The sequence below is a fragment of the Phocoena sinus genome, chromosome 14 (assembly GCF_008692025.1).
Source record: "Phocoena sinus isolate mPhoSin1 chromosome 14, mPhoSin1.pri, whole genome shotgun sequence".
NCBI classification, from domain to species: Eukaryota; Metazoa; Chordata; class Mammalia; order Artiodactyla; family Phocoenidae; genus Phocoena; species Phocoena sinus.
This window is the reverse complement of record NC_045776.1, coordinates 62,112,975-62,126,500: the sequence shown is the minus strand read 5'-3', so window position 1 is coordinate 62,126,500 and position 13,526 is coordinate 62,112,975. Positions and strand designations below refer to the sequence as shown.

General features: G+C 45.5%; 2 protein-coding genes across 14 annotated transcripts in view; one reads left to right on the top strand and one right to left on the bottom strand.

The window, feature by feature from the left end:
• The window catches only part of FAM210A (family with sequence similarity 210 member A), a 39,190-nt gene extending 29,473 nt beyond the window's left edge, over positions 1–9,717 (top strand). For 7 of the 13 annotated variants that reach the window (XM_032603679.1, XM_032603680.1, XM_032603676.1 and 4 more), the window contains exons 5-6: positions 2–2,694; positions 9,586–9,717. The gene's annotated coding sequence lies outside the window, so the exon portion shown is untranslated. Of the gene's footprint in view, position 1; positions 2,695–3,137; positions 3,204–9,585 lie in introns of all 13 variants that reach the window. The other 6 variants (XM_032603674.1, XM_032603668.1, XM_032603670.1 and 3 more) reach the window with 6 other exon arrangements.
• LDLRAD4 (low density lipoprotein receptor class A domain containing 4) overlaps positions 7,168–13,526 on the bottom strand; it is a 318,283-nt gene continuing 311,924 nt past the window's right edge. The window contains 1 exon segment of the mRNA XM_032603666.1: positions 7,168–13,525. Within this exon segment, the coding sequence (XP_032459557.1) occupies positions 13,466–13,525 (60 nt within the window). The 3' untranslated portion in view covers positions 7,168–13,465.

Sequence of the window (13,526 nt, the reverse complement as noted above, 5' to 3'; positions counted from 1 at the left end):
GATGGAAGACGTTACTGTAGTCCTTTATGCTCTAGGAAGCAATGGAGCTATTGGCTGTCTTATTTCAGTGACCTCAGAAGGTAATTCCAGGAATTTTATAAACATCTTAACGGTTTGGGCAGAAGAGGTTTGAAGAAAAGAAGCAAGTTGTACGTTAGACATATCTAGCTCTTTCTTGTGTTCTTTCCACTTGGTTCATCTTCAGGATTTCTTATCCAAATTCAGATGTTCTGAACAAAGCCACTGTAGAAGATTGTAGAGTATGGTGATGGTAATGAAATGGACAGAAAATGTTTTAGCAAATGAGTCAGAAAGAGTACATGCATCTTTCCTGATACTTTTGAGATGATACCACTTTTATAAAATGCATTGGTGAGATATACATTTCTGAATTATTAAAGGATTCTGTCTGAAAAATACTTGCTTTCATGGTAATATAGACATATTTCTTCTGTTGGCTACATCTTACTTTTTAAAATGGGGACCTTCATTTATTTCAGATTTTCAAAATTGAATCTCCATAGGGAAGATATGGAGTTAGTTTAGAAGAAAGTAAAATACATTTAGATTAAGTGTTACCAGCATTGGTTTGAAGTGGTTTTTGGTATTAGATGCTTACTCAGTTGGCTTTTCCCGAGCCATGGTCTACGGTGCGTCCAGTCACATTGGCCTAGAGGCCGGAGTTGCACAGGAGTGTTCATAAAAAGTATGGGCCTCTCTACTGCCTTGGAATTTAACCACCTGAACCAGAAATCTGCAGAACCAGAGGTGGGTGCTTTTAATTATTCATTCTGCAAATAGGAGCTTTGTTTGGTCTCTCCTGGTCCATCTGTATATTACGGAGTACCCAAAAGATTCTGCCTCCTTGACCCAAAGGAACAATAGAGGCAAGAATTCTCCTTCTCTTAGAGACTTGGCCAGAATTCGTCTTCAGCCGTGAATTTTGGCCTGGCTTTCTGATTCTTGAAAGATATTTGTCCTGCATTTTAAGCTTGTAACTTACATTTGAGAAATGCTAAGTTTGTGCCGATTGGGTATAGTTTTCCCTCTTTGAGATTTTTTTCCTTTGTGACTTCCATGTCAAGCTGGTTCATTTTAACTCATTAAAACAAGTTTTTGGTTGTCTTGCTTCTTCAGGGTTAGGCTTTGAAAATCAAGCTGTATTCTTCCCCGTAAATCGCTGGCAGCCACCAACAGTAGTGATGACAGATCATAATTATCTTGTGGCAGTTATCTGGCTATTTTGATAAGAATGATTCTCTCAGCAGAGAGAATGTGGCTTGACTTCAGAAGCCTTCAAGGCAGAGTATGACATTATTCCGCTGACTTGGACAGTGCTCGTGGGAAGTGCACAGGCAGCCCCAAAGTCCTCCTCAGCACTTGTGTTTTCTCTCTACAAGTAAGAGGGCTCATGGAGCCTGAGACGAACAGAAAGCGCTTTCACGTTGTGTTTTCTCTGGGACAGCATGGTCCATAAAAGTAGAAGTTGTAGGACAGGTCAGAGATGTTCCACGTGTAGCCACAATATATTCTCATTCTTCCTGACTGTGAGGAATGCATAGAACCTTTCTTCCTTCTTTCCTCACCTCTCCCTCCCTCCCTATGTCCAGCTTTTTCTGCTTTGAATTTTGACCATTTTAAATGGTAGAAAACTCTCTTTGAAGTGAAAAAGAAAAAGGCGAGTTTGCATGCAAGCGTGCCTGGTTGTCCTGCGGTAGCCGGTATGTGGTTCTCCCTCCCTCTGGTGGGCAGGTGCTGTGGCCCACTCCTCAGTAAGAGCAGGACAGAAAGCTTGCAGGTGTTTTCTGACTTTCTAATCAGCTACCTGCTGAAAGTCAGCCTTTTACTCCATTTGGGTAATTTCATAAGATTACTTTTAAGTGTACCATATATGAAATATATCTAATATAATCTACATGAAATCTACCTAATATAATCTAAATAGGGTAAAACAATGAGATGTTTCAGCTCCTTAACACTAATTGAGGGTTTGTTTTTAAAGAAAAACATACAGCATTTCCTCTATATACACAAATATTAAGCTGTTATTTTGTATGCACCTCTAAGTATGAGATTTGAGATTCTGTAATGATTTGAAGCGCATTTTGACTAATTTGTATTTTATTGAATTTGAGTCAGTATTTTCTTTGGATACAATCTTGCGACTTAATTATGGCTGTTGCTTTACTTCTCTAAGAATAGTGGCTGTTTGGGTTCTCTCTTTGCAAGGGTCCCAAAGGCACAGTTTGTCCAGTCCTCAAACACTGACTGCCCTGCCATTCACCTTGGTCTGGAGGTAGAGTTACAGGGCTTGGTTGCCATCGTGCTCCATCACCATGTGCTTGTTATTCCCCTCCTGAAGAAGATGGAAGATACTGGTAGGTTGTAATTGCATTCCTCACTTCTTTTGGTTTGGAAATAAGGGACAAGTTTTACTTTCCAAAAAAGTTGAAAATATTATTATCAGTAAAACACTTGTCCACAAAACCTAATGCAACTTCTGTTGAGAAATGTAGATCATTTTGTAACTGCATTATTTTGGAAGCATTTTAGATTAATAGAAGTTTTCTCAGTCATAAACCCAATTTTCCCTCTAGTGGGTCACTTCAGAATGTTGAGGCCAGTAGCTGTAGTTGAAGAAAGGCGCAGGAGAGCCGGGTCAGACGTTCAAATCCAGGAACTAAGAAAGGTAAAGTAAGTACCTGCTTTGGAACTTGTAAAATTCTTTGTATTTTTGGAGCTGAAGCCAATTTATGAATATTCCTAATCCTCTGTCTTCTTCTGGTGACTTCTATCATCTTTTCCCTTTTAACTTCATAATTTTCTTTTTTTAAATAAATTTTTATTTGTTTATTTTGGCTGCGTTGGGTCTTCGTTGCTGCACATGGGCTTTATCTAGTTGCTGTGAGCAGGGGCTACTCTGTTGTGCTTGGGCTTCTCATTGCAGTGGCTTCTCTTGCTGCGGAGCACGGGCTCTAGGTGTGCGGGCTTCACTAGTTGTGGCTTGTGGGCTCAGTAGTTGTGGCTTGTGGGCTCAGTAGCTGTGGCTCACGGGCTCTAGAGCGTAGGCTCAGTAGTTGTGGTGCACAGGCTTAGTTGCTCTGTGGCATCATAATTTTCTTTAATTCTTTCTTTAGAGTGATATTTCATTATCCAAAGAGGATTCAGCCTCAGAAAATACCCCATCCTCCCGTGGTAAGAAAGTGAGTTTGCTTTTCCTACTGCACTTGTGTGGAGGGTCATGGTGGTGGTCACAGCACCTGAGCCTGCATTTGCGACACTTGGAACAGCTCAGATTGGAATTTTCCTTTTCCTTGGGGTCAATCGATGGAACATCTGAAGCATCAGGAGCTGGCTTTTGTGGTTACTTTTCTCACTGGGAAGTTCAGTGTATCCCCGACTAAGAACTGTTAGGCTGGCCTCTCTGGAAGTGGAGAATGTGTGTGCGGGAGGTTTACGGGAGGCTGACAGTGAGGCAAAACCATGTGCTCGTGGATGGTTCCGGAAGGAAGGGAGTGTGCCAGCATTGGTGAAGAGGATGCATACGTGGTACAGGATCCCGGCACCAGGAGCCTGGGGTCCTTGCGGTTTCCTTGAGGCTGTGACAGCACTCAGATCAGTGTTAGCTCCCCCACCCCTCACAGAAAGGAAGCCAGAGAAGGAAAAAATGGGGGCAAGGTGGGAAATTATTTTTTTAAAACTATTCTCCCTTCAGATGTTCACATTTTATTGCTGAGGTTGTAAGAACACTCCCTGACACACACACAACATGGTTTTTTAACCAAAAAAACTGTCAACATCTAGAGTAATGAGAAAAGAAACAGATGTATTTTACTTAAAACCATGGCGAGGAGGTTTGGGTCCTGGTGGTTCAGTCTCTGCCTTGACACAGGTGCTCCAACCCGCTTGGCACTAACTTGGCCCGTTTCCGTCACTGGCATTTTAAGCTGCAGTGTTAGCGTAGAGAGCATGCCAAGGCAGAGTGCTATTTACAAGTCTGTAGGAATTGGGTGAACCTGGAAAGTGAAAGCTGAGCAGCACAGCTCCCTCTGTGGGGGCCGCATGTGGCAAGCACACCCTCTCCTCCAGTCTTCGCGCAGGTGACCCTGTTATATGCGTGACATTTGAAGACATTAACCTGAGACAGAGCTAATACTTGAGGCCACCAGGTCTGTAGGCTCCAGAGCCTGTGCTGCCCTTGAACTGTAAGCAGGAAATCTCAAGCAGGACCTCAGGGTCCCCCACCGAAGCCAGGGTGGCAGACACAGCCTGGCTTAGGTGGGGCCAAGGGATTGGGTCCCTGGCCTGCCACGTGGGAGAGGCCAAAGTCAGCACCTTGATTTGAAAGCATGCTTACTCTGTCTGCTAGTGTAGACTGCTAGAATATTTTGTGCTTCCAGATTCTGGTGGTAGTACCACAGTAAACTCTATAAATGTAAATGGCTTTGTAAACAGGTTAAGTCATATAGGAGCAGTATACTATACACAAGTGTGTGTAAATGTATATATACTGCTTCCTGGTAAAGCCTTTTGAAAGTCTGTATTGCAGTTAACACCATGCTGTGTTCAAATGACTGAGACTGTAGCTTTTGATTTTTTTAAAGTAGGGTGAATGAGGTTTACATTATTAGCACAAAAGCCCAAAGTCTGGACAGACACATGCCATCAAAACAATGAAATTTACAAATGCACAGCTTTTACCTTTTGGCTGTTATTTTTAAAACATGCATTTTAATTAGAATCCATTCAAAGCAAAGCGTCAGAACAGTGTAACGAGAGAAATTATGATGTTTTAAGTAACAGGCTCGTTATAAACTGTTTTGTGCAAGTGTCATCATGGAGAGTCAGAAATAAGTGTTTGTTCCAAGGCCACTGTGAGTGGCTCTCTGAAGGATTCTGGAGGTTTCTTTCGAGCACACTGCTTTTCTAGATGTCCTCGAGGGTGCAGGGAGAGGGCTGCCTGAGTTGCTAGTCCATCTACTTAGCTGTTGGCAGCTCTTCTGTTTCACAAACGATCCAATGAACAGAAGTCGGTCCAAGAAAGCCAGAGACTGGTGGGGTATGGGATCCGGTGCAGGCCCTGAAGTGCACTGGGGGCTCCCCATGTACCAGGTGGGTCAGCAGGGAGCCTATCGCCAGGGAGGGAGGTGTTGGGCTCTGTTATGTCCTGTGCTGAGTGTAGCCTGAGCAGAAAACGGTGGGTCCAGACCTTGGCGTCTCTCTCCGTGGCTGGCGGTGCCTCGGCTTTCGAGGCCCCACAGGGGCTCCTTGGCCTTTGGCACTTCAGCTCCAGCCCGATGGACAGCTCCTGGGTCACGGGCAGCCTCCAGGCCTATTGTCTGGTTTTGGCCTGGGGCTTCTTCTTAAGTCTTCAGAGCCTTCTCAGTGCACAGCCAGGGCTGCGGGAAGGGGTCCCACAGGCCCCCGACAGTGGAGATCAGTGTCTCGCCTCCTGTCCTGCAAGAGTGCAGTCTCTGGTTTCTCAGCGCCGCACTGAGCCCCGCTGCCCAGATGGACACAGTGGGCCCACCCTGACCGTCTCCTGCCTCCTTCAGAGCAGCTCCAAGTAACCTCCCTGCACCCAGACCCAGCCAACCAGGCGACCTCATATAGAAATGGGTTTACTGAACCCAATCCAGTAGGGATCAAGCCTGGAATCTCCTCTCCTTCTGTGACGAAAGTTTATACTGGTCTTACCTTCACTGAGGGATATAAGTTTGGGGAATATTCTTTAAAATTTCTCAAATATCTGCTGAATAAGAGATTATAGAATTTATTCAAGAGCATAATGTGGTTTATCAGTGACTATTTGCTGTTTTAATAGAAAGAAATCCTTTTCTTACAGCTGTTTTCCTCCTTATAGCTTTCTAATCCCCTTTCCAAAATTGTCTTAAAAAATTAATTCAGGGCTTCCCTGGTGGCGCAGTGGTTGAGGGTCCGCCTGCCGATGCAGGGGACACGGGTTCGTGCCCCGGTCCGGGAGGATCCCACATGCCGCGGAGCGGCTGGGCCCGTGAGCCATGGCCGCTGAGCCTGCGCTCCGCAGCGGGAGAGGCCACAACAGTGAGAGGCCCGCGAACCGCAAAAAAAAAAAAAAAAAAAAAAAAAAAATTAATTCAGAATCTAAAATGGGTTTTATGGGAGCTCCTTGGCGGTCCAGTGGTTAGGACTTGGCGCTTTCACTGCCGTTGCCCAGGTTCAATCCCTGGTCAGGGAACTAAGATCCCACAAGCTGTGCGGTGTGGCCAAAAAAAAAAAAAAAAAAGTTTTATAACTAGAGTTTGGGGCCCATACAGTTATTTAAATGGTATTTTAAGATTTCAGTTTCCAAAGTTCATTTGTTTCCACAGTTCATTACTAACATATAGAAATGCAAAAATATTTTAATTGTATTTCCTGTAACCAAGCTAAACTCACTTATTCTAGTAGTTTGGTAGGTTGTATGAAGTGTTTTTTTTTTTGTTGCTTGTTTTGTTTTGTTTTTGCGGTACGCGGGCCTCTCACTGCTGTGGCCTCTCCCGCCGCGGAGCACAGGCTCCGGATGCGCAGGCTCAGCAGCCACGGCCCACGGGATCCTCCCGGACCAGGGCACGAACCCGCGTACCCTGCATCGGCAGGCGGACCCCCAACCACTGCGCCACCAGGGAAGCCCTGTATGAAGTTTTATACATTTCACAATTATGTAATCTGTGAATCCATATACTTACTTAGAGCTTAGAGGTATCATTCTAATCTCTCAGTGAAGGAAACTTAGATTCCTTTTGCTCCATCATCACGAACTGAAAACCTCTGATGCTAATGACCTTATTAGCCTCTGAGGGTGTCTGCTGAACAATTCTCTTTAGAAGTCTTGCTCACGTTTTGGGCTGAGTTGACTCAGTTTGTCTGTGACAGCTTCCAGAAGCCTGAAGGTGACACCTCAACTCAGGTGACAATCCCTGAGTGTTCTCTGTAGAACCCAGAACTGTATGATGTGATCTGCCAGGGTTTATAGCAAATATAATGATTTCTGAAAAGTCAGAGTAAATAAGAACTGAATGGGACGGTTACCTGGGGAAACATAAGGACCATTTCTGAGACAGGTTTTTAAATGCAAGTCGTTTTCCCCCCACCCCCCGACATATGCTTTGTCTGTGAAATATTTTTTTAAAAAAAAAGAGACATGTGTATCAGTGATCTTTTTTAATGATTTTGAGCTGTGGTTCGAACACAGCATTAAGAACAAGCAGAAGAGGCTGATTTCATAACACACAGCACTTAGAGCAACATCTTCCTTTAAAAGTCCGGATTGCGGTTACAGACCTTGGGTCTAAGAACTACATCCCCTCGCTCAGTTAAAGAGGCAGATACATGACAGCTGGAAATCTTTCTCTGTGTATAACTGGGAATTATGTTGAACAGGAAGCACAAATGTCTGTTTAAAAAAAGACTTTAACAACTTCAGATTATTATAGATCACGTGAACAACTGTTGAAAAGTTCAGATAAAGTTGTACTTTTTCATTATAAAGCAGCCTAGTGAAAACTAAGTGAATTAAATGCGATGCATAGTATTGTACATATTTAAAAATAGCTTTTACACCAGAAAGTGTGATTTTTGAAAGCCATGAAATGAAGAATAGCAATATACCAGCAAGCACATTAAGATGAACCAGTATAATTAACAGTAAAGTTTAAGCCTCTATTAGTCCTGTAGAAAAGCCATGACGTGGTAACAAATTTAGTGCCTTTGAGTCCAGAACATCCTCAGATGACACTCCTGCTCAGCAGTCCTCCCAAGAGATGAAGTCTGGGGGAGTTTTTCTAACAGGGAGGAGCCTCCACCCTTGACCTGAACCACCAGGGCCACTGCCATTGGCAGTGAGCAGACAGCGGGGGCAGTGGGTGCAGAAAACACAGATCCCCATCTTCTTGTGGCCTTGCAAAGCACAGTCAAAGAAGGGCTGACCTCTGGTCCATTAGCATCAAGAGTTGCAGAGGTGTTTTCAGTTTAAGGATAATCAGTAATTGTTTTGTGGAGGACAAAAGTATGACTCCGTTGTGATTCTCAAAATCAAAACATACACCACGGAACAAATAAAAAATAAGGAATTATTAGAATTTACATCCTCTGATGACAGAATAAACTGGAAATAGGGATCAGGTGGGCAGAATTTCACGAAACTGTGGATGGCACTGGGAAGGATGCCCACACCCACGATTTCATCCATGGTTGGTTTTTTTTTTTTTGGGTTCGCGGGCCTCTCTCACTGTTGTGGCCTCTCCCGTTGCGGAGCACAGGCTCTGGACACGCAGGCTCAGCAGCCGTGGCTCACGGGCCCAGCTGCTCTGTGGCATGTGGGATCTTCCCGGACTGGGGCATGAACCCGTGTCCCCTGCATCGGCTGGTGGACCCTCAACCACTGCACCACCAGGGAAGCCCCTCATCCATGGTTTTAATGAACATTGTCATAGGCTCTTCTTTTTTCTATTTTCAATATTAGAATATTTGAAGATAAATGCAGAGGTTACCGTCAGACACTAAAGACAGAGCTGTAAGTAGATGCTGAGTCAGGGGGTGTGACGTGGTCCCTGGTCAGTGGCAAAGCCTAGTTTGTTTCTGGGGTCGTGATCACCAGGAGACACCAAAAGGAAGGGACAGGACATAAGAATTCACTCGGCTGGCTGGTTGCCAATCTGCTAATTATAACCCATAACAAATCTTTCTGAGACTGGGGTCTTCTCAAGTGGACTGGTTTGTCCTAAGTTATTTTTCCTGCAAATGCTACTGTTCATTCATTGGTTCCACAGCTTCCGTTTGTCAAAAAGGCACAGAAAGACAGATGGTCACAAATGTGTCTGGATTGCACAGTCCTCCGCTGCAGGCTGATGTGCTCACTCTGACCTAAGTTTTGCAATTTCAGTGAAAAGTGCACTCTTCACTGGGTTTGCCCTCTTCATTCTACAACATGAAACAGAATATTTTTTCATAAAGCAAGTTGAAAAATCCACATTTTTTTCTGATTATAGCTAATACTGGTCCAACTGAACATTATCGAAGGGATTAAAATAAGCATCTGGTGGCTCCAAAAGGCTGTGGTATTTTAAAAAATTATTAAGTGTTTTCACAGCAAAGATGCAACTCTGATTGCTGTACATATGTTGTTCATAGGCTGTGCTTGCTTGTTCAGACTTGTTTCCCTTGTGTTATAATACTGATATTTATTAATAAACTACATAGACTTTTATCTGTATGCATCCATTTGCACATTTCCTTATAAAAGAGGACAGAGCACATAGGCATTCACAAATTCTATGCCATTTCTCTTAAAATTGGTATCTATACCTTATATTGCAGTATTAACAAAGTTTTGTTCTACCCATTGGGTAGGATTATGTGCGTAATATAGTCAAGTTATATACAGCACCTTACAAATGAACGCCTGACAGACACTGAAAGCACCATTGTGAGTGAGGCACAACAAAGGGGGCTGGGTTCCTGTATCTGCAGAAGTTAGAACATGAAACACCTTGGCTGCTTAAAAACTACTGCCACGCTGAGCTCTATGAAAGGACGTGGATCTTCACCATCTGCATCTCTGTACAGCTCTCACCCCAGCACCTCACACACACTGAGGACAGCGCTGCTCACAAGGCGTCCCTCCCTGCACACCAGCCTGAAGGCAGAAGCAGCAAGTGGCCGTCTAACCCTGGCCGTGAACATAAACTTGAACTGTGCAAGATGCAGCACTTGGGGAGTAAAATAAGCTAAAGCTGAAATCCTGATTCCTGTGGAATTCGCACAATTCACGTGAGCTACTGGGACCCACTTGTGGTCGGGGTGAGAGCAGGTCTTTCATCTGCTTTTGTTGGGCCCCTTTAGACACAGCGTCCTTACACTGGGGGGGACTTGCCAATGCATCTCCATTTCGCCAAGGCCAAGGTGACCGTGCAGAAGGGGATCCTGGTCCCTGCTTCTCCACCAAGGTGCGGGGTGGGGGTGGGGGGCTGTCACCGCAAGGCCCCGCGCCCAGCACAACTATCTTTCCCAGTTTTTCCTTCACAGACACTGCTCAGCTCTGGAAATTTTAAGAAAAATGAACGGTATACTAACATGTTGCTGTTCTAAGCAGCAGACCTCAATCAGGAGCCTTGGCACAGCAAACACAAGGCTTGGGGAACAGCCCCTAGCCGCTGCCTCGCAGCCAGGTCAGTGTGGGAGCCTGGTGGCCAGCAGCAAATGGAAGCTGCTTTGGAGGGGCTCGTGGACCTGGACAGCCTCTGCAAGGACTCTCTGGACAGAAGAGCAGGTGGAGGTAAGATCCAGGCCCACCTGTCAGGATGCAGCCACTGGTTCTGAGGAGGGCAGGGATCTGAATGGATTCTCCCAGATCTGAGCTGCTTTTGAAAAGTGCTTGCCTTTGAGCCCTTCTCATTCTTATGATTATAAAATATAGGTGAAGAGGGGGATAATTTGAAGCTGGAGACACGCTTATCTGAGTACAGGTCCCTATGCTGGGGTAGAAGGCCCCCCGCTTCCTGCTGGCCGCTGTGTCCTCCTCTCCCAGCTGCAATTAGTGGACTTAAGTGTCATCCTCATGACAAACCTTCCCAAGTTTTGCACATTTTCCTCTGCTGTCTGAGCTGTGTGTCCAAGTGTATTTGTGGTACGGAGGACAGAGGGTATGCTTGTCAAGCTTTTTTAACACTGAATTTTGGTCCCAGATAGAACTTTGTGTTTGGGTTGGCCAAAAAGTTCGTTCAGGTTTTTCTGTAACATGGAAAAACCTGAACGAACTTTTTGGCCAGCGCAATAAATGCACAATTTCTTCAGCAAAATCTCTTTTGTAGTAAAGGACAACCTTAGTGTCTGAGGAACACTAGGCTTGCTGAAAAAGCCAGCAGACACATGAGTGTTCCTGTAAGTGGGACTCAAGGTGCCTGGGGTTCATATCCAGGGAGTCGCTAAGATGATGGAGCCCAGCTCCCCACCCACTGTTCACTGATTCCCTAACCCTCTGGTTTCTAACCTGGACCCTCAGGCTCCACTGATCAAGCTGCAGCTTCACAGTCACGCCTCTTTCCATACCATGTCAGCCACAACTGTCGAAAGAGCAGATGTCTAAATTACCTTTTTCCTGTGTTGAAGGGAAATTGACTATTAATTCAATTTATGACCTTGGCTTTTAAACTAATTCATTACAGAGCCCCAGCCTCAGAGACCATTCAGGTCATGGTTTGATATGTCTGCATCATTAAATAACTATTTACATTATAGGCAATTATCTAATAGGGTGGCCGAAAGGGAGCAGTCTCGGTTTTGAAGAACAATTAAAGTTATTTGAATTAAATAATTGTTTTACCAGTACTGTGAACATCTGCAAAATGTTTGGGTACTTGCAAAGTGACTAAGGAATTTATAAGTTTCTGAGCATAACTCACCATTTTGAGCTAGAACTACTGGGTGTATTCACCCACTCTACCAGAAGTGCAGGTGAGGTTTGGAATGATGACACCATCAGCCAACCTCCTCGTTCTGTACCTAAAGGAAACCGCCTGACCGATAATCTGCCTGAAGATGGGGAGGACAGGCACCTTCCCACCTTCACCAGCAACACAAGGGGAAACCTCATGCCACGCAGAGTCCCAGCCTCCTTTAAGCACAGGCTTGAGGTCGAGGCCATCTGATACGGTGGGTGGGTGGGTGTCCTCTGGTCAGGCCCCCAGGACTCTGCCCGTCCCAGAGCTCCTGCCATGGCCCTCAGCGTGCACACTGCTCAACAGGGTCTGAAGCATGAGTGACAATTGTTGACCACCATCTTCTTTTAAGAGATTGACTACTTGTGTGGATGTTACTGTGTGAAATCGATGAAGATTCCAGTTCTCCAAACAAAACCCAGGGACCTACCAACCAAGAGGAGCCTCGGAAAGGAGCAGCATAAAGCAGTTTGAGAGCTTTCTGCCAGCAGCACGAGGGCACCTCACCGGGCAGCCACCTCTGAGAACACAACAGCAGACACCCGGAACTGCAGGTCAGGGTCCCAAGTCATCCCTCCAGCCCTCAGTCCCTGCGAGAGCAGGCAGGGGCTGCACAGAAGCACCCCACCCGGGTGCAGCAAAGGCAGATGCTTCTGTGAAGGAAGTTACTTTAGGTGAGAATGAATGTTGCAATATTTAAGGTTAGTTTTCTAGTTGATTTTAGCTGCAAGTTGTGCTTTTTACCCTGTGCTCTGAGTTGCTCCCCGCCCAGTTCTGGCCTCCACTGCAGAGGCTTAGTGACCCCTGGGAGCGCATCTGGTTCTGAGCACTGCATTCCTCCCGGGTGCTGGTCCGCATACTTGGCCACATGGGTCCCTTCCTCAGTCCCAGGGGCTTCTACATAGTATCTGCAGCCAGTGTCACGCACATAACAGGGCAGTGGGCTGCACAGAAGCGACTGCTGAGTCTTGCTGACCAGCCATCCAGGCCTGAACTCCACTATCCAGGGAAGGAGAGACCGCAGGAACACTCTGAAGTCATGTGTTTCAACAGTATAAAAATAGCCACCTTGCATTTTAAACAATTTATTGCATAAAATAGTGTATTATCTGAGTATATTTCATGCTACAGTGAAAAAAATCTAAATTACCACAGAAACTGCACTGCTGGAGGGCCAGGGCAGCACTGCGTGGTGTGTAAATGCAGGTGTAAAACACGTAGCCTGAGGCTGGAGGGACTCAACACACCCAGGATGCAGGAGTTTCCTCTGCTCCATCCAGAGTCTCCAGGTGCCTCAGTGACGCATTCACTGCTGTGTGGTGACTTTCTTGGTGAATGTAAGTAAGTGGTGTACGTTAGGCTACCTCCCCTAACACCCTTTCCTGCATGATTATGGGGGAGATGATTATGGGGCCTAATTATAATCCACAGGTGAAAAGACAACATACAGAACTTCGAGTAAAGCTTCCTCATTATCTTAAACATGTAGTGCAACTTTTAAAACACAGCATCACAACACTGATTAACCCCTTGCATTCATCTGACTTCTCCACTTTATACCTTGGCACACAAAACAGGAATTTAGAATCATATTTTTAAAACAAAAGTTCCACAGTTTGGGGGTGGGAAGCAAACTGGCAATTCTTCCCCATAATGTATAATAACGTTTTCCTCTGTATTCAGTTAATTGTAAAACAGGCCATTCTGGCCTCTTCCCCTGCTGCGTCTGCTTTCATAGTCAAGTCAGATGCCTCTGTGGGTTTTATTTCATAATGTCTTCAAAGCACCCCTTTGTGTTCTCATGCCCACCCTTTGCCAAAACCTGCCCTTTCCTATCACTGCCCCAGATGAACGCCGTTTGCAGCCAGACTGGAGGAGGTTTGTACTGTTTCAGCCTGCGTGCGGCCCCTGTGGAAGGAATCACTGTTTTACTGAACTTGCTGTGCTGGGGACGGAGGGGCAGTGCCACTGCCTCCCTCCTCCTTTCTTAAGTCAGGTATGCACGCAGGTCAGATGAGGTTCCCGGGCTTCCTGTCCTTGCCCTGGACGGGCAGCTCGGTGCCCCCCAGG